General features: G+C 44.0%; 1 protein-coding gene across 1 annotated transcript in view; it reads right to left on the bottom strand.

The window, feature by feature from the left end:
* Nucleotides 1-24689, bottom strand: part of TRAM1 (translocation associated membrane protein 1) — a 641016-nt gene that overhangs the window by 539273 nt on the left and 77054 nt on the right. The window contains exon 2 of the mRNA XM_044067154.1: nt 2761-2824. Coding sequence (XP_043923089.1) covers nt 2761-2824 — 64 coding nt within the window. The remainder of the gene's footprint in view (nt 1-2760; nt 2825-24689) is intronic.

The following is a 24689-nucleotide window of genomic DNA, read 5'->3' as shown; positions in this document are numbered from 1 at the left end:
AGGGCTTTTGACTGCAGTAGCCTTAATACCTTTAGGTCCCTGGGAAATGGTCTCTGGATCCGCAGTGGGATTTTTAAATATAAATTTGTGAGAGTCAGGTACTCTGTAGAACCTGTAAGGCTTTCTAGGAGCCGGTGGCACAGTATCAGGGGTAAGACTGGATTCCATGAAGACATCATTTACAACTTCCAGAACAAGGGGGATATAAGCTAGAGGCCTGTGCTGAGGCAAGTTTAAAAATTCCAGGAGTCTCTTTTTGGACTGTGGGTAGTCCTGGCATTCCCAGCGGAAATGCTCTCTGAGGGTATAATGGGTTTCACCAAAAGAAAAATCCTCTAGTGGGGAGGCAGAGGGGATAGAATCCTCTGCATCTGAATCCTCATAGGGAGATAAGGGTATGTCCTGGTAATCTGAGGGGTCAGAGTCATCGGTCTCATGGTCTGAAGAATCAGAAGGAAAATCAATTCTTTGTCTTTTAGAGGGGGAAGGCTGGCTTCCCCTAATTAAAGTAATAAGGTCTTCAGCCATTCTAAGCATTTGTTTCTGTGGCATGGGAGCTTGAGAATGCGCTTTGGTTCTCGGTTTCCTAGGCGTAGTGCGAACTCTGGGCCTGAGAAATTTGGTAGTTTTAGTCTGAAACAAAGTAGTCTGTTTAATACGAACATCGGAAGGTCTGAATACACCCTCAGAAGCCGGTGCCTTCACAGCAGCTCTGGACCCATCCAAGGTAGAGACAACCGCAGGTTCCATAGTCGAAGAAGCATCTCGCAACATACCAGACTCCAAATGGGTCTCAGTAGAAGCCTGCGAATCTGTAGAAGCGGGTATCAGGGGCTGCAAAAGCGCCTCACTGAGTACCGGCGGACTGGTGACTAGCTTAACGGAAGTGTTGTCAGCAGTTTTGGATCTATGCAGTCTGTCTCTGTCTTTATTCTTACATTTTTTCGGGAGATCGGTAGTCGGATGGCTTATCGAAGTCATTTCGGAATACGGAGAACAAGAGCGAAAGAATTTAGCAACAAAGATAGCCCAACGATGAATAGTTCGGGCATTGAACAGGGCACAAAACTGACAGCGAGGAACGTCGTGGTGTGGGCCTAAACGGGTGATGCAGTAAGAATGAAAATCTCTGTGAGGTATTTGCTTTCCACAGGCAAGACAATTGTTAACTTTTTCTGACATCAGTTAGAGCAAGAAAAAAGGATCCCCAACAGGGTACTTAGCTTTAAAAGACTTCAGGTCTGAAACTCGAATAATGAAAATTTCAGATAGCAGCCAACCGGCACTTGCGAACTGCTTCTGCTTTGGGCTCTACTCGGCAAGAAAAGCTGATGTAATGGCATCGGCTGCATGTTGTATACCCCTGACGACCTGACGTCATGGAAGAGGTGACAGCATCCCTTCGCAGAAATCCCAAGACTCTGGTATTCGGGCCGACTGAGGGCTACCTGCAGGCAGATAACCCAAGTGTGATGAAGTACAGTTGTGTACACCTACCATAAATGTAGATGTTCGAGTGTATTCACTGTTGCAGTCATTACATTTGGGTTATCTGCTTGCAGGTAGCCCTCAGTCAGCCTGATTAACAAAGTCTTGGGTCCTGCGTCGGTTGCTGTCCCTTCTTCCATGACATCAGGTCGAGGGGTATAAAACATGCAGCCGACGCCATTACATCAGACCTTCTTGCCGTGCGGTGCCCGAAACGGGAGCAGTTCGCAAGTGCCGGTCGGCCGACTCCTGAATTTTCGTTTTCGAGTTTCAGAACCGAAGTCTTCAACTAAAAGCTAAGTACTCCATTGGGGAAACTTTTTCTTGCTCCTTTCCGATGTTAGTAAAAGTTAATAACTGCATTACTTGTGGAAAGCAAATACCTCAAAGATTTTAATTTGTACTGTATTCCTTGCCTAGGCCCTGACCACGACGTACCTTGCTGTCGGTTTTGTGCTTTAATCAGCACACTATTCGTCGTCAGTATATTTTCGCCTCCAAATATTTCGGTTCTTGGTTTATTAATCCAGAAATGTCGTCGGTTAGCCATCCGACTACCGGGATCCTGAAAAAATGCAAAGATAAAGACAGAGACAGGTCGCTGAGGTCCAAAACTGCTGACGGCGCTTCTCCTAAGCCAGTCGCCAGTTCGCCGGTACTCAGTGAGGTGCTTTCGCAGCCCCCTGATACCCGCTACTTCTGATTCGCTGGCCTCTGAGACCCATTCGGAGTCCGGTATGCCGAGAGATGCTTCAAATATGGACCCCGTGGATGTCTCTACCTTGGATGGGTCCACAGCCGATGTGCAGGCACCGGCTTCTGAGGGTGTATTCAGGCCTATGGATTTGCATATTAAACAGACGCCTCCTTCTTTACTTAGGCCTAAATGTCAAACCATGCCTAAAAACCGACGCCCAGGCCACATGCTCAGGCCTCTATGCCTAAAAAACAAATTATAAGAATGGCCAAAAATGACCCGTGTTTTCTTTACAGAAATGGTTTAACTTTATGGAAAGAGCAAAAACAATAAAAAAATTCTCTCACATTTTTATACCAACACAAACAAAAAGCAAGGTAAAACAAACTGTGTGCAAACACCTTTTATTATCCTGCAACTTTACAAGAGCAGAGGAAAAACACTTTTTTCTGTAACATACCACACAGCACTTCACCAAAAATGACATTTGGTACAAAAACACACAGACACGCACACAGACTTTACTGTTTCTTTTCTTCTAACAAAGGCTCATCTAATGTAATTTTTTTTGTTACCTGTGCCAGGAACAGTGACATTGTACTGAAGAGTGACAAACACAACTGCGAATTTGGCCGAAATCTAGAGAAGCAAAAAAGCATATGTATTTAAAACATTACTTGGCTACCATTACACAGCTTCATTTACTTAAAATAATTATGCAATCACATATGTAGCTTACAAGCTTACTATATGGCCAAAAACAAAATCAAGCAGTTCTCAGTATATCAGTTTAGCTCCAAACTAATTTCAAAAGGTATTATCTTCATACGATATCAAGTTTTGGTTGGCAATGAATGACTGCTGTCTTGGTAACTGTATTGACTAGATGGCTCAATGACACCAGGCAAAAGAGCAACTGTAATTGGGAAGCATGAGGTGACCATTTGAAAGAACAGTCTACCTAGGTGCAGTGGCAATGGACTGCATTCACTCCCTTGAGTTGGGGAGAAGAAATGTGACATTATATGCTGAGCATAGCTAGCTGTCAGAATGTTTCAAATCCAATAACCAAAATGCCTACAATATACACGTTCAGCTACTTTTAATTCCCAGACAAGAAAGTACAGTTGTGTACACTTACCATAAATGTAGATGTTTGAGTGTATTCACTGTTGCAGTCATCACACTTGGGTTATCTGCCTGCAGGTAGCCCTCAGTCGTCCCGAATACCAGAGACTTATTATTTCTGCGTCAGTTGCTGTCGCTCCAGGAATGACATCAGGTCGTCAGGGGTACAAAAACAGGCAGCCAATGCCATTACATCAGTTTTTTTGCCCCAAATGTCAGGAACCCCCCCCCCAATAGGGAGCTAAGTTATGGTGGGGAAAACACCACCAGTAAAAAGTAAATACCAATACCAATACCCCTGAAACGGGGGGAGGGTAGTAAAAGGCAGAGAGTTTAGAGAGAGACAGAAATAGAGAGAAACCAGGGGGCTTGAGGGAGGGAAACCAGGACTGCAACAGTGAATACACTCGAACATCTACATTTATGGTAAGTGTACACAACTGTACTATGTTCTTCGTGTTTCACTGTTGCAGTCATCACACTTGGGTAGATTCCCAAAGCTGAAGAAGGGTGGAGGCAGTCAGGAAGAGTTAGGGCTGGCTAGAATGCCTTTGCAGGACTGCTGTTGCAAAACCTGCCCTGGATTTGGAAAAGATAGGCAGATAGTAATGCTTGGTGAAGGTGTAACAGAACTCCAGGTAGCAGCTTCCAGGATGTCCCTGTTAGAGACTCCCCTGAGGAATGCTGTAGAGGTAGAAGTTGCCTAGTGGAATGTGTTCTGACCTCCTGAGGGGTTGGTTTCCCATGGTGCTTGTAGCAGAAATGGATGCAATGTGCTATCCATTTGGAAACTGTTTGCTTTGAAATGGTCTAGCCCTCTGCCCCTGTTGCAAAGCTGACTAGTAACTGGTCAGATTTTCCGAAGGGCTTAGCCCTATCAAGGTAGAATCTGAGCTGTCTGTGCATGACCAAGGAGTGCAGGATCCTTTCCCCTTTGAGAATTAGGGAAGAAGGGTAGGCAAGTGGATGGATTGATTGAGAGCCACACTGGACACCACTTTAGGCATAAAGGAAGGGTTAGTCCTGAAGGAAACCCTGTCCGCATGGAAAATAATGAAGGGTTCCACAGCCATTAAGTGCTTGTACCTCAGACACTCTTCTAGCTGAAGTGATGGCCATAAGCAAAGCTGTTTTCCAAGAGAGGAATTTTAACTCTGCTGATGCTGCAGGCTCAAAGGGGGTAGCGTGAGCTTTTCCAGTACAAAGTCAAGGTCCCAAGCAGGGGTGGGTGCTCTCCTTGGTGGCCTTAAGTTGTTTGCCCCTCTCGGGAACTGTTTGATAAGAGGGTGAGAGAAGAGAGGTGGCTCAGTGTTGTAATGAGCCAAAATGGCAGAGGTATGGAGTCTTAATGGAGGAGAAGGATAGGGCTCCGTCTTCTGGCTTCAAGGATGATGTCCAGCACCTGCTTGCTTAGGCTGGCTACTGGGGGAGAATTCAAGGAATAAGTCAGGCTGCAAGATTTAGGGTTTGCAGTTGCAGATCCAAGATCTGTCCCCCTGCTGAGAGAGCAGGACTGGGCTCTGGTGTAGGTGCCAGGGTGGCACCGGTGACAAGCTTTGTAGGAGTGGGTACCAGTGTTGGCGTGGCCAGTCTGGGGCAATCAGAATTGTCCTTGGTCTGTCCTGTCTTATCTTGAGCAATACTCTTGAGAGGAGGAATTTACCCACTGGAAGGATAGGGAATCCAATTTCCAGGCCCTGCTGTGAGGTGTCCTGGTGCAGAATCTGCTGAGCTGGTGAATGTAGAGGGAGGTATTGAGATCCATCTCTGGGGTCCCCCATTTCTGAATCAGAAGGTTGAAGGTGCTGGGCTCTAGTTGCCACTCGTGTGGGTCTAGGAGATTTCTGCTTAAATCATCTGCCAGCAAGTTTTGTTTGCCTGGCAGGAACTGAGCTTGCAGATGGACCTGCATGTCCAAGGCTGTGTTCCACAGGGCCATGGCTAGCCTGCAGAGTGGGTTCTCCCCTGCTTGTTGATGTACCACATAACTGTGGCGTTGTCTGTTTTTATTAGCAGGTGTCCTGGAGAGAAAAGGGATCTGAAAGCTGTCGGAGCGTGCTGCACAGCTAGCACCTCTTTCTGGTTGATGTGCAGATGCATTTGATTTGGGCTCCAGTGGCCCTGAATGCACTTGCCGTCCATGTTTGCCCCACAGGCATAGTCCGATGTGTCTGTGGTTAGGGTCTGGGTGGCGTGGGGTTGGGTAAAGGGCAGTCCCTTGTTGTGGTTGCATGCTGCTGCCCACCAAAGGAACTCTGTCCTTAGACAGGGTATAATGGGAATGACAGTTTCCAGGTCCTGAGAATGTTGGCACCAAAGACTTAGACTTTTTAAGTACCATTGAAGTTTCCTCATATGCAGTCTAGCATATGGAATAAGCAGTCCGTTTGTGTCGAACATCGGTAGTTCAAAGAACTTCCTCAAAAGCTGGTGCCTGCTCAGCGGCTCCGACCCATCCAAGGTAGGGACATCCGCCAATTCCATAGTCGAAGAAGAGTCTCGCAGCATACCGGACTCTGAACGGGTCTCAGTAGAGGCCTGCAAATCCACTGAAGCAGGCATCAGGGGCTGCGAAAGTGCCTGAGTACCGGCGAACTGGTGACTGGCTTAGGAGAAGCGTTATCAGCAGCTTTGAACCTGTGCTTTCTCTGTCTTTATCCTTACGTTTTTTCGGAATATTGGTAGTCGGATGGCTTACTGAAGTCATTTATGAATACGGAGATCGAGAAAGTACAGTTGTGTACACTTAACATAAATGTAGATGTGAGTGTATTCACTGTTGCTTTACTACTGCAGATATATAGTTTTTATCTTGGAAAACAGCTTTCCTTTTGGCAATCACTTCAGCAAGAAGGGTTTCAGAACTACAGGCCCTCATGGCTGTGGAGCCTTTTATAACATTTTACCCGGACAGGGTGTCCCTCAGGACCAATCCTTCCTTTATGCCTAAGGTGGTATCCAGTATGGCTCTTAACCAAACTATTCACCTGCCAACATTTTACCCAAATCCGCAAAACAAGGGGAAGTGGATTCTGCATTAATTGGACGTACACAGACAACTAAGATTCTACTTAAACAGGACCACATCTCTAAGAAAGTCTGAGCAACTACTGGTGGCATTTGCTGCAGGATCAGAGGGGAAGGCTATATCAAAGCAGACTATTTCTAAGTGGATAAGCTACTGCATTGGTTTCTGATACTTGCATCATGGTAAACCGGTGCCCAAGGGAATCAGGTCACATTCCACCAGGGCTGCCTCTATCTCAGCAGCCTTTCTCAGAGGAGTTCCAACCAAAGACATTCTAGAAGCTGCTACTTGGAGCTCTGTTCATACTTTTACAAAGCATTATCATTTGCCTCTCTTCTCTAAATCCAGGGCAGGCTTTGCCACTGCAGCTCTGCAGCGCCTTATAGCCGCTCCTAATGGTATTTAGTTCCATCCTCCCATCCACAGCTTTGGGATTCTACCCAAATGTAATGACTGGAACAGTGAAACATGAACATAGTACAGCTGTGTACACTTACCATAAATGTAGATGTTCGACGAGTGTATTCACTGTTGCAGTCCGGGTTACCCATCCACCATCCCCCTTTTTCTAGAACTTCTCTTTCCTTCACTATATTCTAAAGCCTTTGTGGTGTATTTGCTTTTAGATGAAGGTAAAGTTTATGTTGCTAAAACATTTACGTATATATTGCTGTTTATATATATATATATATATATATATATATATATATATGCTCCCCATTTGGGGGGCATCTGACATCTGGGGCAAGAAAAACTGAATAAAATGACGTCGGCTGCATGTTTTATACCCCTGATGACCTGATGTCATGGAAGAGAAGACAGCAACCGACGCAGGACCCAAGACTTTGATATTCAGGCCAACTGAGGGCAACCTGCCAGCGGATTACCCTAATGTAATGACTGCAACAGTGAAACATGAAGAACATCAAAAGTATTTAGCAGCAATAAGGGCCCGATGACAAATGAATCGGGAGTTGAACAAGCACAAAACCGACATCGAGGTACATTGTGGTCTGGGCCTAGACAGGTGACACAGTAAGAATGAAAATCACGGTGTGGTATTTGCTTTCCACAGGGAAGACAATCATTAACTTTTTCTGAGATTGGTTAGAGCAAGAAAAAAGGATCCCCAAAGGGGTACTTGGCTTTAGAAGACTTCAGGATGATTCAATTCGTAAACGAAAACTCAGGTAGTGGCCGACCAGCACTTGCGAACTGCTTCTGCTTCTTGCTCCCTGGCAAGAAAGCCTGATGTAATGGTGTCGACTGCCTGTTTTTATACCCCTGACGACCTGACGTAATTCCTGGAGCGACAGCAACCGACGCAGAAATACTAAGTCTCTGGAATTCGGGCTGACTGAGGGCTACCTGCAGGCAGATAACCCAAGTGTGATGACTGCAATTGTGAAACACGAAGAACAAGTTATGTTCCTCACTTGTTTTAAATTAGAGGTTCTACACAGCCATGCTTACTGGGTGTGCCTTGCTTCAATATTTGCATGTGTTATGTTACAAAAAAAACACAGGAAGGAAGAAAATGCTTGTTTACCTAACCTACTGCAGTTACTCCCCCCTCACTCAAACAGAGATTTCTTTACAGTGACACTGGAGGGGCAGAGGGTTTCTCAAGCTCCTCGATTATGCATGTCCTGAACTAAGAACTGCTATCAATTTAAAAAATATCCAGCAACCCACTGTACTTTCCCACCCACTCCCGGACTGTTTTACAATGGCAATGGTAAGAAAGAATGCCCTGTGATAAAGTGTCAACAATCCGTGGCAGATACTGTTGGTTGTCTAACCCACTACAATCAGCAAGTGAAGAAAAGTAACTTTCCTCTAGAACAACTCTGATATCAAAGTGATATTGCTGGATGCAAAAAAAAAAAAAAAAAAAAAAAAAAATCACACACTGTCAGGTCAATGAAATTAAGGAAACCATCCTCATTTCTCCATACCCTAACCTGACTGTCCCACATGTGATTGCCCACTCAAACTTATTGAAAAAATGAAATTATGGATCAGAAGAACCTGTATGAAAATGTCTCTTTCGCAAAACAAAACTAGCAGAAGTAACCATGTAAAACTGCCACTGCAGTTCATTTCCAAGATACCATAAATTCAGAGGACCAGTAGACTGCAAACCTGACAACTGAACCAACAAGGAATCTGATGAAAAAATAAGACAGTACTGAGGACATTTACTTTTCTATTTCTTTGTAATTTTTCTCACTTCTGCTTCCTAACCATCAGCTCTCCTCTTGGCCAGTACTATTACCCAGACAATGATCAGGGTTTTCTTTTAGGGTACCAAACCTCTGTTGGCCTCATGGCATGCACTTTGGCTCACTCAGGTAAAGGATGGATTCCAATATTGGGCCTGTTTGGTGCATGAATGTTTCCGCACCACCACCCAGCTACCCCCAGCAGCCTTGTTTGGCATCCCTTTCACAAGTCTACCTCAATGGTGCATTCTCATAGCCTCTGTTAGGAGTCACCAGTGTAGCAGATCAGGCAGTTTCCTTCTCCAAAGGATGGGTAGGCTAACACTGGTCACTTACTTCAACTTTACCCAAACAGCTTTCCATTCACTGGAGGAGCCAGCTGAAGCAGGACTAAGTTATTCTCAGATATTTTTCCCTATGCACCACACAACAGGCTCGGGATTTTAAATGCTGATCTGACACTTACTTAAATGACATTGTTAAAGTACTGGTCATGTCTCAGAACCAGGATAAAATCTCATTTCCCAAGGTGAATGAAGATGTCAACTTCAAATCAGTTACAATAACCCAAGATGCAAGATTAGAACTATATTTGCTCATAATAGTTTTAAAAGAACTATGTCTGCTACTGATACTTTTTAAATCACGTTTAAAACGTGTGGCAAAAAAATAAATAAATAAATAAATAAAAAACATTGTAAGACTGCCTTCAACTGTCTTAAGGGTAGCCCCATACAACTGGCAATTTTCAAAATGTTCACTGGAAATTTACTCTATTACATACTGTAGCACTGTCAGCAGACAGACAAGGATATTTTGCACTTCGTACTTAAAATGAACATTTATGCCTTATGCTGACCTGAATGCACATCTACACTGGTACTGCAGGACAATTCCTTTGGTATCTTGGCACAGAAGTAAGACATATCTGTCTACAGTCCTTCAAAATTTCAACTTGTTCTTGCAATGGTTTGAAAAGATTGGCAACATCTGGACCAAACAAAAGACCCCTGTTTAAAGGAGAGTCTATGAGTTTCTCCTTAATATCTTCTGGAAGGGGCTAAGAATGTAACTATGCATATCTCCCGATGATAAAACCTGTAGCAGTTGCCCTGGAAGAAACTTCCACTGAATCACAGATGCATTTAATACTGTGCCTAGCTAAGCCATCAAACTAAAGCCTGCTGTTTAGTGGTAGGCTCCTCAGGAGAAGACCAGATTTATATAATTTGTTGAGAACAGACAATAAGTAATTAGTCATTTAGAGCTCTAAAGGCCAGAGTGAAGAGCATACAAACTTTTCCCCAATCTGCTTGCTGTCCTGCTGTCTTCATCAGGAAGAAAAGCACTGGCAGCAGGAAGCAACCTAGAGGGCTTGTCTGATGACTTAAAAATTGGCAGACCCCTCTGTATTTTCTAACAGAAATGTCAGGTCCTCAGACACTTTTTAAAACATGTCAGGCCATTTTGGTGCTGGTGGATGAAAGTCTAGTGTAATGGAAGCAGATGCAAAGGCATCCAAGAAAGCCTCCAGAGCAGAGGAGTACAGCAGCAGGGATTCCTACTTCCAAGAGGTTACTGCACGTCTACTGAACAGAAATCTGTTTAGAGTCCCATTCAAACTCCATCATATTAATAGTTTTCCCAAATGATGCCTCTTCAACATGGGAGTCAGGAGAAATGGAATCATCATAAGGGGCCGCTAGACCTGGTGAATGGATCTGGGTGCTCAGAGTCGGATTCATTCTTTTCATCTTCAGAAGTGTCCAATTGTCTGCTTTGTGGAATGGAAGGAGAAGCAGCAATGGCAGGCCGTGAAAAGGATGGTGGCCCAAGTGTCATACTGGCCTTAAACTGACCCTGTGAAAAATCCATCCACTCCTTTTTTTTGGACATCTGGAGGTGGGGGAGTGGGGACATTTTTATGTTTTTGTTTGTTTCTTCTTGATGCAACATCTGGTTTCACTAAATTTGGAGGCTCTGAACCCTGATGAACTTCAATGAGTGATCCAGAGATTTGAACTTCCACTCCAAGTATCTGCAGTATGTCTTTCCTTTGGAAATTATTAAACATGGTTCTCTCTTCTCACCATTAATCATTAGCTTCCGTTTTTTTTAGATATGTGATCTTCAAATGCCATACTGGTTTCCAGCGGGGTCACAGTAGCAGGAGTCCGTGAAAGCATCAGGCATATCATGGGTTCCAAAGACCTCTGCGGGTATGTCAAGAGTCCGACTGGGCAGTCACAATATCAAAGCTAGGCCCGTTATATTTTTCCTTTTGAATGGGCAGGATGTTGGAAGTGGGAGGGTCCACCATCTTTGCTTGGGAAACATCCAAATTTCCAAGTAGAAATTAAGAGATGAAAGTCTAGTTCTTAGGGTCTTTGGAACAAAGGACTGACAGATTGTACAATTTCTGTAGTCATGCTCTGCACCAGATACCGGAAATCGCACTTTCCCTCCTAGCCGATATCTAATAGAAATAGCAGCAGCAATACAAATGAGAAAAATAAAGGAAGGTTCCCCAATGCGCCACTTACCTGAACTAGTAAAGGCCAGTGGTACCAATGACGACCACAGGTAGAACAGACAGATGGGTACAAGACCTGCATTCTGACTGGCGGCATGATATTCTGAGGATATACACTAATAGGTCTGCCTGTGTACCCTTACATCCACCAGCATAGGTCATACATCAGACATATGGCTATATGGAAGGTTTTGGCTTTGGCACTCTGGCTGGTTGTCCAAGTTAACCTAACAGTTTGGAATACTGCAACAGTGATCCAAGGAAGGACATACTCTTCTGTTCACTTCCTGGGTTTGGGTCCTGGACAAGAGGGTCTCAATGTGTCTGGTTTTGAAGGCTTGTGTGTACATTTAGAAGGCTTAGGGCAATCTACATTAGCCATTAACTGTACCAATTCCAAGAAAGATGAAGACGTTTTCAGCTCAGATGGTGAGTCACTTCGCCCAGCCAAGAGATATTTTTCATACGCATAAAGTACTGGAGGTGACTAGGGTAAATGCCTGGCAAACATCACACTTATAAATGTTATGCTGTGCTCCTAAGCAGATTAAAGCATGGTCTGTGCCTTTATGTGCACACCTGAATCTGGTTTACCTATGAGCCATTAATGATCTTTTTGTTGCTGCTCATCATTTACTGAAAATTTAATTCTGAAAATGTGTGAGTGAAAAAAACTATTTTTTAGGGCAAGCCCCCTGGACCCCCACCCAAAATTTTATAGATCAATTCTACGGTCATGCCACAGTGGAGAATAAGGGGAAACCCTGAAAAGTGTACCGCCAACTTGCACAATACAGCACACTAGTGAAACTTATTGTAACATAAAATCTTCACATAAAACAGTTCTCCAAATATACAGAGATGACTTGTAGGACAGCCCTAACATTTACGGAATGCCTGGTCCATGAGAGAAGGCAGGAGAAACTATCCTAAAAATTATGAATGCCTCCATCAGAAGAAGAAAAATAAATGAACCAACTGTTCATATTTACTTCACTAACATACAGTGTTAACAATACACTGAGGTGCAAGGAAAAAAAGTCAAAATACAATTCTGAATCATCTGATTAATTTTAAAGCTATGGCAACATATATCAGACTTTGGGGGGGTACTAGAAAAGTGGAGGAAATTTTTCACAAAAGGAAAAGACAGCAAACTGAATCCAAAAATGAAAACCTACAACAGTAATGAATCAATGGAAGACTGTACTTAAAGTTGTACTTCAAAATACATAAAAGTTGCCTTGGACCAATTGTGGCTTGGCAAAAAAGATCTGCAGAAGCAGTTCTTGCAGCATATTATAGGATAAGAAGAAGAACCCAGTAGACTGGAAGAGTTTCATGGGTCAAGCTGTCCTAATGCCACACTGCATTAATCATATTGCTACTGAAGATGAACCTCCTCATACCAGACTTTCATTTACGATGCTCCTTTTAAAAAGGGGGGATGCTATGCGGAAGCTGTGTTATACAGCTCTGAGTAGTTACTTATTTGGAGCAAGACAAGGAGAACTGCAGCAGCTATGGACTGCTACTATCAGCAATTATGTTTTCTTCGAAACTAAGACATTTTTCACCGCAACTTCTAAAAGAAGGGTGTCATGGTCTTCCCAAAACACAAAAAGGAGTGGAAGAAAGGGATGTGCATATCATGTTCGAGTGCACAGAACAGGAATTTAGTAGTCCTAATAGCTCTGCCTAAAGTGAGACGCAGGATGCGACTACCCTCTTTTCATCATTCTTGACAAGCTAATTCTTTATTTTTCAGTAAATACTGCTTGATTTCTTTCTAACTTCAGAAGATATGCCTAAATATTTCATCCTTAAATGTTCAAGCTCTACATATGTTTCCCCTCAAGTGTTTGGCAGTGCTCTGTACAAACTCAGACACATTGAGTGACGTTTTTCCTGTAAAAGGAATATATAAGGAAACAGCTCCAGTACTTAGTAATAATGACCATCCCTCCTGGCATGTCTAAAGGCCAGTTCCCTATGTTTTCGTCTATTAACCTGGTGAACTTGGACATTCTGAGGCAGTGTAGCAACTGCCTCATGTACACAGGGCAACCCTCTCCTCTTACCTCCCAAGACTCAGACTTAGAAAGAGTCCCCAATGGGGTACTTAGCTTTTTAGAAGTCTTCGAAGTAGTATTCGGTAGTAGTAATCTCTGGATCTGACCGACCGGCACTTGCAAACAGCTTCTGCTTGGCCACGGCAAGAAAGACTGAGGAAAATGGCGTCGGCTGATGCCTTTATACCCGAAGAACTGCAGCTATGACGTCGGGTGAAGTGCGACACCAGCCGAAGCCAGACCCAGACTTTGGAATCCGGCCGACCGAAGGGCTGCCTGACAACAGGACAACCCATTTGTAAGGACTGCAGATGCATCCTTGAAGGACATCCCTCTCCTCTTACCTCCCAAGACTCAGACTTGTGAGAGATGCACTTGTATATCCAAATTGGAAGCCATGCACTCTCAAGCCAAGACCGGAATAGCTGGTCAAGAGGAGAAGGTCAACACCTGCACCACACCACATGCAACACATAGCCCTCCTGCACCACACCACATGCAACACATAGCCCTCCAGAACACCTACCATCACAGCTCTCGCACAAAAACACAAACCACACACCCACCTTCACGGAGGCTTTCAACAGAAATCTACCTAAACAGCAGAGACTACCAAGACAGAAACAACACAGCACAAACCACAAGACACACAGCTCACCTACACAGTGCGAGTACAAGTATGACTTGGGTGTAAACCTCCCTGGACTACATGAAAAGAGACACAGAGGAGCTCTCGGATTATGTGGCCCAGGCAGGTATGACCCTAGCCCTGAGCAGCATCCTACCATTGCCCAGAATGATACCGCAGTACAAGCAAAAAATGATGGACTTCAACAATTGGCTAAGTTTCTCGTGCAATTCTAAGGGGATCCAGCATCTGTCTGCTTGGGATGACATGACTGACAGACCTCGATGCTTTGCCAGAGATGGCCTGCATCTGTCACCCCTGGGTTTCTGGATACTGGCTAAGGCTCTTGCCACCCCTACAGTGCCTTTTTAGGTGATGTTACAAAGACAAAATTACCACCGTAACAGCTATAAATAAATGCAATCCGAGGGTCATGCTGCTCAGCACTAGAAGTCTAAATCTCAAGCTGCACTTGCTCAAAGCACTCCTCAAAATGGAGAATATCGACATTTGTGCTGTACAGAGACCTGGTTTAAAGTAGCAGAAAGCACCCCTGTGCTACCAGGCTATAACTCAGTCCACACCTTTCGGCCCCAGAAAGTACAGTTGTGTACACTTACCACAAATGTAGATGTTCGAGTGTATTCACTGTTGCAGTCATTACATTTGGGTTATCTGCTTGCAGGTAGCCCTCAGTCAGCCTGATTAACAAATTCTTGGGTCCTGCGTCAGTTGCTGTCCCTTCTTCCATGACGTCAGGTCATCAGGGGTATAAACCATGCAGCCGACACCATTACATCAGTTTTTCTTGCCTCAGATGTCAGGTGCCCCCCTAATGGGAAGCAATTAAATATAAAAGTACAAAAATATACCTCCAACAAAAAAGCAAATGCACCAAAAAGGCTTTTAAGCATAGTAAAGGAAAGTAGAGGTATAGTCAAAAGAAGTTAGGGGGCTGGAGGGAGAGTAACCAGGACTGCAACAGTGAATACACTCGAACATCTACATTTATGGTAAGTGTACACAACTGTACTATGTTCTTCATGTTTCACTGTTGCAGTCATTACATTTGGGTAGATTCCCAAAGTATGGTTGGGAGGAGGAATTTAGATAGCATTAGGGCCAGCTATAAGGCCATGCAAGACTGCAGTGGCAAAGCCAGCTCTGGATTTAGAGAAAATTGGCAAATGATAATGCTTGGTGAAAGTATGTACAGAACTCCAGGTAGCAGCTTCTAGGATGTCTCTGGTAGGGACGCCTCTGAGAAAGGCTGTAAAAGTAGATGCAGCCCTGGTGGAGTGAGGTTTGATCCCCTGGGGGATAGGTTTTCCATGGTGCTTATAGCAGAAATTAATGCAATGGCTTATCCATTTAGAAATGGTTTGCTTTGAAATAGTTTTCCCCTCTTCCCCTGCAGCAAATGCCACCAGCCGTTCAGATTTCCTTTGAGGTTTAGTCCTGTCCACGTAGAATCCAAGTTGTCTGTGCACATCTAAGGAATGCATCCGTTCCCCTTTACTCTGTGGATTGGGAAAAAAATTTGGCAAATGAATGGACTCATTAAGAGCCACACTGGATACCACCTTGGGCATGAAGGATGGATTGGTTCTGAGGGACACCCTATCCGCATGAAAGATGATGAAAGGCTCCACTGCCATGAGGGCCTGTAATTCAGATACCCTTCTAGCTGAAGTGATTGCTAAAAGGAAAGCTGTTTTTCAAGAAAGAAATTTTAAGTCTGCAGTAGCAGCTGGCTCGAAAGGAGGTAGAGTGAGTTTCTCCAAGACAAAGTTAAGGTCCAAGGCTGGGGTTGGAGCTCTAGTGGGTGGTCTCAAATGTTTGGCCCCTCTGAGGAACTGCTGGAGCAGTGGATGAGAGAAGATGGGAGGTTCAGGAGCTGAAATGGCTGAGGCATGGATTTTAATGGAGGAAAAAGACATACCCTTGTGAAGCATCTCAGTTAAGTATCGTAAAATCTGAGGTAAATTGGGCGCTGCTGTGCTCATCCCTTGAGATTTATTCCAGGCACAGAATCTTTTCCATTTTTCAACATAAGATTTTCTATTATTAGGCCTCCTTGCCTCTAAAATGATATCCATCACAGGTTTGCTGAGGGATGGTAAAGGAGTAATTAAGTAATTAGCCAGGCTGAAAGTTTCAGTGTTAGAAGCTGAGGGTGCAGAATCTGGTTCTCCTGCGGAGACAGCAGGGAAGGAGTCGGAGGCAGGTGCCATGGATATAACTGTGACACACTGCACAGGAGGGGGTACCAGTGTTGGCGTGGCCAGTCTGGAGCAATCAAAATCATCCTTGGTTTGTCCTGTTTGATTTTTAGCAGTACTTTGGACAGCAGAGGCAGAGGGGGGAAGGCATAGACTTGATAGGTTTTTCCAGCTGAAGGGCAGAGCATCCACTTTCCAGGCTTGTTTGTGGGGAGTCCTTGTGCAAAATTTGTCCAATTGGTAGTTCTGGGGAGAGGCAAACAGGTCTATATCTGGGATGCCCCATTTGCTTGTCAACATGTTGAAAATCCTTGGTTCCAGTTTCCACTCGTGTGGGTCCATGAGGTTTCTGCTTAGTCCGTCTGCCAGTGTATTTAATTTTCCTGGCAGGAACTGAGCTTGTAGGTGCACTTGGTAGCTCAAGGCTGTGTTCCACAATGCCATGGCTAGTCTGCAGAGGGGGTAAGAATGTGTACCTCCCTGCTTGTTTATGTACCACATAACAGTGGTGTTGTCCGTCTTTACCATTAGTTGTCCTGGAAGAATGTGGTCCTTGAAGGCTGTCAGAGCATTCTGTACAGCTAACATTTCTTTTTTAATTGATATGCAGGTGCATTTGACTTGGGTTTCATTTGCCCTGAATGCACTTCCCTGCCAGGTGAGCTCCCCATGCATAGTCTGATGCATCTGTTAGGGTTTGGGTGGCAGGGGGTGGTGTGAAAGGTAGTCCCTTGTTTTGGTGGCAGGCCTCTGCCCACCAAAGTGACTCTAGGCATAGGCAAGTTATGATAGGAATCATTGTTTCTAGGTCTTGAGAATGTTGACACCATAGGCTTTTTAGATTCCATTGTATTTTCCTCACATGCAGTCTTGCATATGGAATTAGAAGAATGCAGGAGGCCATGAACCCCAAGACCTGCAGTATTTGTCTTGCAGATAGCAGGGTTTTTGTGGCCACTTGTTTGAAGTAGGTTGACAAATGAATTTGTTTCTCTGGCGTGAGGCAAGTCATCTGGGAAGTTCTATTCAAGCTTGCTCCCAGGAATGCATTGTTGACAGGGTACCAGGTGTGATTTATTTTCGTTTATGGTGTACCCCAGAGAAGTTAGAACCCTTTTTACAAAGGCCAGATGATTCAAAAGTATGTCCTGGCTTTCTGCCTGAATAAGACAATCATCCAGGTATGGGTATATTTGAATATGCAAAATGCAATAACTGGAGCTAGGCACTTTGTGAATACCCTGGGCACAGTAGATAAGCCAAAGGGCAGTGCAGAGAACTGATAGTGTGTGTAGCCTGATTTGAAGCGTAGGTATTTTCTGCAAGATTCCCTGATTGGGATGTGCAGGTATGCTTCTTTTAAATCTAGTGTTGCCAACCAGGCATCTTTGCCTAGCATAGGAAGTAATTGGTGAAGAGTCAGCATCTTGAATTTTGGAATCTCCAAAATGTTGTTTAGAGTAGACAGGTCCAGGATAGGACGCCATGAATTGTCTTTTCTGGGTACCAGGAAAAGTCTCGAGTAGAAACCTTGTCCCTTTTTCTATTCTGGTACCAGTTGAATAGACCCCATGCTTAAGAGAGAAAGCACTTGTTTTTGGGCCTCTGCCCACTGATTTGTGGGTAGGTCCAGCCACCCACTTGGTGTTGGCAACGTGTGGAAGTGAAATCTGTATCCCTGGGACACTATATTCAAAACCCATTTGTCCTGGGTGAGTTCCCAATTCTTTGCATGAAGAGCAATCTTTTCCCCCAAAGGGGCAGTCAGTTGATAAGTGCCTGGAAATTTTAAAAGGAAGTCATTGAGACAGTTTACCATAGGGGGGAGTCTTATTATTCCCAGATTTGAAAGTGGACGCCCCCCACTGCTTAGTTCTGTGAGTCTCCTGGGACTGAAACCTGGGTTTTTGCTGTATCTGGGTTTGGCTTGAGAAGACCTGGAAGGGGCTGGAAAGGACCAATTTTTAGTGGGCCAGTGCCTACTAAATCTAGGAGGCTGAACTTGTAAAAGATCTTTAACAGTTTGCATAGATTTAGCTTTATCTTCCATCTTTTTAAGAACTTCCTCAGCCTTGCTGCCAAACAGGCGGTCCTGATTTAAAGGAGCATCCAACAATTTAGCTTTAACATGATCAGGCAAAGATTGCTCCTTAAGCCAAGCATGCCTTCTTAGTACAGACCCAGTAACAGCAGCCCTGCTAGAGGCATCTAAAGAATCAAAACCACATTGCGAAGTAGGTTTTCCAACTTGTTCGGCAGAATGCATTAAATCCTGTAATTCTTTATTTTCCACACAGTCAGGAATCAACATCATTTTCTGTTTAAGCAGTCCAATAACATGTTGCTGATATTTAACATATGAAACTGGCAGTTTAAAGCCATAATGGCCAAGGCTACAGAAGTATAAACCTTCTTACCCCATCTATCCAGCGCCCTGGAGTCTCTAACAGAAGGGGTAGGATTTTTAGCAGTAGAAACCTTAATGCCCTTGGGACCCTGTAAAATAGTCTCTGGATCTGCAATAGAATTTTTGAAAAGGAACTTGTGGGACTCAGGAACCCTGTAGTATCTTGTCAGGTTTTCTGGGTGCAGGAGGCAGGGAATCTGGGGACAAACTAGATTCCGAAAAATCGTAATCAATAATGTCTAGTACAGGAGGAATAGATAAATGCCTATGCTGAGGTAGGAGAAGGAAATCCCTAAGCCTCTTTTTTGAATCAGAGAAATCCTGGCTTTCCCAGTGGAAATGTTCCCTTAGAGTATGTAAGGTTTCCCCAAAAGAAAAATCCTCAGGAGAAGAAGCAGAGGGAAGAGAGTCCTCTGCATCAGAATCTTCATAAGTAGATAAGGGCAAATCCAGATCATCAGAATACTCAGAAAAAACAGAATCGTGATCAGAAGATTCATAAGCAACTTCAGTCCTAAGCCTCTTAGAAGGGGGGGGGTTGGCTACCCCTGATTAGAGTTATTAGATCTTCAGCCATTCTTACCATTTGTTTTTTAGGCATAGAGGCCTGAGCGTCGTCTTTTTTTTAAGACCTGGATCGAGATTTGGGCCCAAGTAAAGAAGGAGGCGTTGGTTTAATATGCAAATCCGTAGGCCTGAATACACCCTCAGAAGTCCGTGCTTGCACATTGGCTCCGGACATCCGCGGGTTCCATAGTTGAAGCATTTTGCGGCATACCGGACTCTGAATGGGTCTCAGTAGGCCTGCGAATCAGAAGTAGCGGGTATCACGGGCTGCAAAAGCGCCTCACTGAGTACCGGCGAACTGGCAACTGGCTTAGGAGAAGCATCGTCGGCAGTTTTGGACCTCGGCAGCCTGTCTCTGTCTTTATCTTTGCGGGTTTTTTTTCGGAATCCCGGTAGTCGGATGGCTAACCAATGACATTTCTGGATAATTAAACCGAGAACAGAAATATTTGGAGGCGAAAATATACAGATGACGGATAGTGCGCTGATTAAATAAAGCACAAAACCGACAGCAAGTTACGTCGTGGTCAGGGCCTAGGCAAGGAATACAGTACGAATGAAAATCTTTATGAGGTATTTGCTTTGCACAAGTAATGCAATTATTAACTTTTACTGACATCGGTAAGGAGCAAGAAAAAAAGTTTCCCCAATGAGGTACTTAGCTTTAGTTGAAGACTTCGGTTCTGAAACTCGAAAACGAAAATTTCAGGAGTCGGCCGACCGGCACTTGCGAACTGCTTCTGCTTCAGGCACCGCACGGCAAGAAAGACTGATGTAATGGCGTCGGTTGCATGCTTTATACCCCTGGCGACCTGACGTCATGGAAGAAGGGACAGCAACCGACGCAGGACCCAAGACTTTGTTAATCAGGCCGACTGAGGGCTACCTGCAAGCAGATAACCCAAATGTAATGACTTCAACAGTGCAACACGAAGAACATCATGGATAGAAGTTCTAAAGGTGGTGGTGTCTCCATATTTATAAAAGATATGCACACCTCCAGACTAGTAGCCCAGCATAACGCATCTGAGATACTTCAGGTACAACAAACATTGGGTAAGACTGCGATTCAGGTCGTAGCCTGCTATAGGTCCCAACCATGTCCCAAAACTCTCACTCCATGTTCCTAAGCACCCTGGAAACTACTAGGATCCAACCCAACACTGTCATACAACTAGTTCAACTATCCCTCCATCAACTGGGAAAACTACTCATGCACCAATACACTGCCCCAACGCTTCCTGGAGTAGTCATGCACCAATACACTGCCCCAACGCTTCCTGGAATTCATCAATTCCAATGCCCTGGATCAGCTCATTCTTACTGCCACTAGAGGAAGCAACATCCTTGACCTAGTTATTACTAACATGGGCAACCGTTGCTCTACACCAATAGTCAATTCCTCCCTGGTTAGATCAGACCACAAACTAATCACCTTGGAAATCCACATCTCACCCACACCCCCCGCAAAGGTAACCACCATGAAAAGTTTCTCCAAAGCTGACTTTGGGCTCCATAAATGTAGATGCTAGAGTGTATTCACTGTTGCAGTCATTACATCTGAGTAATCTGCTGGCAGGTTGCCCTCAGTCGGCCTAAATTCCAAAGTCTTGGGTCCTGCGTCAGTTGCAGTCTTCTCTTCCATGACGTCAGGTCGTCAGGGGTATAAAACATGCAGCCGATGCCATTTTCTTTAGTTTTTCTTGCCCCCGATGTCAGGTGCCTCCAAAAAGGTAGCAAATATATATATATATATATATATATATATATATATATATATATATATATATATATATATATATATATATATATATAAATATATATATATCTATACAAACACACACATATATATATATATATATATATATATATATATATATATATATATATATATATACATATACATATACACACACACACACACACACACACACACACACACACACACACACACACACACACTTAAATACATGCATCAATATAAACTTTACCTTCATCTATAAGCAAATACACCAGCATCAATATAAACTTTACCTTCATCTACAAGCAAATACACCACATAGGTTGTAGAAGATAGAGAAGGAAAGATAAACTCCAGAATGACAGGGGGATGGCGGGAGGGTAACCTGGACTGCAACAGTGAATACACTCGAACATCTACATTTATGGTAAGTGTACACAACTGTACTATGTTCTTCGTGTTTCACTGTTGCAGTCATTATATTTGGGTAGAATCCCAAAGCTATGGTTGGGAGGCTGGAGCTAAAAAGCATTAGGGGTGGCTATAAAGCCCTGCAGAACTACAGTGGCAAAGCCTGCCCTAGACTTAGAGTAGAGAGGCAAATATAATGCTTTGTGAAGGTGTGAACAGAACTCCAAGTAGCAGCCTCTAGAATGTCTTTGGTTGCTACTCCTCTGAGAAAGGCTGCTGAAGTAGCAGCGCTCTAGGATTGAGACCTAATGCCCTTAGGCACAGGTTTACCAAGGTGTAGGTAGCAGAAACGGATGCAGTGGCTTATCCACTTTGAAACTGTCTGCTTTGAAATAACCTTTCTTTCTGATCCTGCAGCATATGACACCAGCAATTGCTCAGTTTTTCTTAGAGCTTTAGTCCTGCTCAAGTAGAATCTTAGCTGTCTGTGTACATCCAAGGAATGCAGAATTCTCTCCCCCTTGTTCTGCAGATTTGGATAAAAGGTTGGCAGATGAATTGCTTGGTTAAGAGCCACACTGGAAACCACCTGAGGCATAAAAGCAGGATTTGTCCTCACAGACACACTGTCTGGGTAAAATATGATAAAAGGCTCTACAACCATGAGGGCCTGTAGCTCTGAAACGCTTCTTGCTGTAGTAATTCCTAGTAGCAGAGCGGTTTTCCATGATAAGAACTTTATATCAGCAGTAGCAGCTGGTTCAAATGGAGGCAGGGTGAGCTTTTCCAACACAATTGTGGTCTCATGCAGGTAATGGTGATCTTCTAGGAGGCCTTAAATTGTTGGCTCCTCTAAGATGCTGCATTAGTAAAGGATGAGAAAAGATTGGTGGCTCTGTATTGTAATGAGTCGAAATGGCAGAGGCATGGATTTTAATTGATGAGAAAGATAGGCCTTTGTCAAGCATCTCAGTTAAGTATTGTAATATCTGAGGAATATTTGGTTCTGCTGTATCAGTTCCTTGTGGTCGATTCCAAGCACAGAATCTCTTCCATTTGTCAGCATAAGATTTTCTAGTACTAGGCCTTCTGGCTTCCAAAATGACAACCATCACAGCTTTACTGAGAGGTGTTGTTTGTATAACTACATGATCAGCCATGCTGCCAGGTTCAGTGTCTGTAGTTGACTGTGCAGGATCTGATTGTTTTGCTGGGACAGTAGTTGAGTGCTTTGAGGTAAGGTCCAAGTTGGGTATTGAGACAATTTCCTTAGGATTGGGTACCAGTACTGGCGGGGCCAGTCCGGGGCAATTAGTATCATCTTTGGTTTCTCTTGTCTGACTTTTAGGAGGACCTTGGGGAGAAGAGGCAGAGGAGGAAAGGCGTAAACTGATAGGTTTTTCCAAAAAAGGATAGGGCGTCCACTTTCCATGCTTGTCTGTGATAAGTCCTTGTGCAGAATCTTTTCAATTGATAATTTTGAGGAGAGGAAAATAGATCTATGTCTGGGCTCCCCCACTTCTTTATCATCATCCTGAAGACTTGTGGATTTAGTTTCCACTTGTGAGTATCCATAAGATTTCTGCTTAAATCGTATGCCAGTGTATTTTGTTTTCCTGGCAGGAATTGAGCTTGAAGATGTATTTGGTAGATCAAAGCTGTGTCCCACAGTGCCATGGCTAATCTGCAAAGGGGGTATGAGTGTGTGCCCCTTTGCTTGTTTATATACCACATGACTGTGGTGTTGTCCGTCTTTATCAGTAGTTGTCCTGGATGAAGTAAGTCCTTGAAGGCTGTTAGGGTATTTTGAACAGCTAGCATCTCTTTCTGGTTGATATGTAGATGCATTTGTTTGGGGTCCATATGCCCTGAATGCATCTTCCTGCTATGTGGACCCCCCCAGGCATAATCCGAGGCGTCTGTTGTTAAGGTTTGGCTGGCGGGGGGGGGGTGAAGGCCCATCCCATGTTTTGGTGACATGCCTTTGCCCACCATAGAAACTCCTGTTGTAGGCAGGGAATGAAAGGAATCATTGCTTCCAGACTGTGAGAATGTTGACTCCATAAACTTTTCAGGTATCATTGAAGTTTCCTCATATGCAGTCTTGCATATGGAATCAGTAGGATGCAGGATGCCATGAAGCCCAGAGCCTGCAGAATTTGTCTTGCAGATAACTGGGGTTTTGCTGCCAGTTTAAAGTAAGTAGTCAGTTGCCTTTGCTCGTCTGGCGTGAGGTAAGCCATCTGGGCAGTTGTATTCAAGCTTGCACGCAGGAATGTTATCTTTTGAGATTTGTTTGTGTACCCTAGGCATGTTAGAAGCCTTTTCACAAAAGCCAGGTGTCGAAGACAAATGTCCTTGTTCTCTGCCTGAATGAGACAGTCGTTTAAGTAAAGATATGTTTGTATACTTCTTTGTCTGCAAAATGCAATTACTGGTGCCAGGCACTTTGTAAAGTCCCTGGGTGCAGTAGATAAGCCAAAGGGCAGTGCAGAGCATTGGTAATGCATTAAGACAGCCTTGAATCTAAGGTATCTTCTGCAAAATTGTCTTATTGGGACATGCAGGTATGCCTCATTTAGGTCTAGTGTCACCAGCCAAGCATTCTTGCCCAGCATGGGCAGAAGCTGCTGCAAAGTCAGCATTTTGAATTTTGGAATGTCCATGTATGTGTTCAAAAATCAATAAATCCAGTATTGGCTGCCAGGCCTTGTCCTTTCTGGGTACCAAGAACAGTCTTGAGTAAAAACCTTGTCCTTTTTCCTGTTCTGGTACTGGCTGAATGGCCCCCATATCCATGAGGGATGTAACCTGTTTTTGTGCCTCTGCCCATTCATTTTTTGGCAGATCTGGCCAACCATCTGCCATTGGCAGAGTGTGGAAATGGAATCTGTATCCATGTGATACTATGTTTAGTACCCACTTGTCCTGGGTTATTAACTGCCAATTTTGAGCAAAAAGTGCTAACTTTCCCCCATGGGTGCTGTCAAAAGATAAGTGCTGGTGTAGGAAGAGGGAAGTCATTGGGATTATTTTCTGTAGGTTTGCGCTTTATCTCCTCCAGATTTGGAGGTAGAAGCGCCCCATTGCTTTGACCTGTATGAATCGTGCGCCTGGTATCTGGAACCCTTAGGGCGTCCGGATTTGCCCCTTTGAGCTCTGTCTGACATAGGAAAGGACCAATTTTTTTGTAGGCCAGTGTCTACTGAATCTTGGTGGCTGCACTTGTAAGAAGTCACAGTTTGCATAGACTTAGCTTTGTCTTCCATTTTCTTTAAAACCTATTCTGCCTTAATACCAAACAAACAGAATCATGCTATAAAGGTGCATCTAGCAATTTAGCTTTAACATGATCAGGAAAATTTTGTTCCTTTAACCAGGCATGTCTCCTAATCACAGATCCAGTAACTGCGGCCCTGCAGGAGGCCTCTAAGGAATCAAAACCACACTGAAAAGTAGGCTTTCCAACTTGTTCAGCTGCATGCAATAATTCCTGCAATTCTTTATTTTCTGTACATTCTGAAGTCAACATAATTTTCTGT

The sequence above is a fragment of the Protopterus annectens genome, chromosome 3.part1 (genome assembly GCF_019279795.1).
Source record: "Protopterus annectens isolate FY-2018-M chromosome 3.part1, PAN1.0, whole genome shotgun sequence".
NCBI classification, from domain to species: domain Eukaryota; kingdom Metazoa; phylum Chordata; order Ceratodontiformes; family Protopteridae; genus Protopterus; species Protopterus annectens.
The sequence above is the reverse complement of the archived record's forward strand: the minus strand, read 5'-3'. Positions and strand labels throughout refer to the sequence as shown.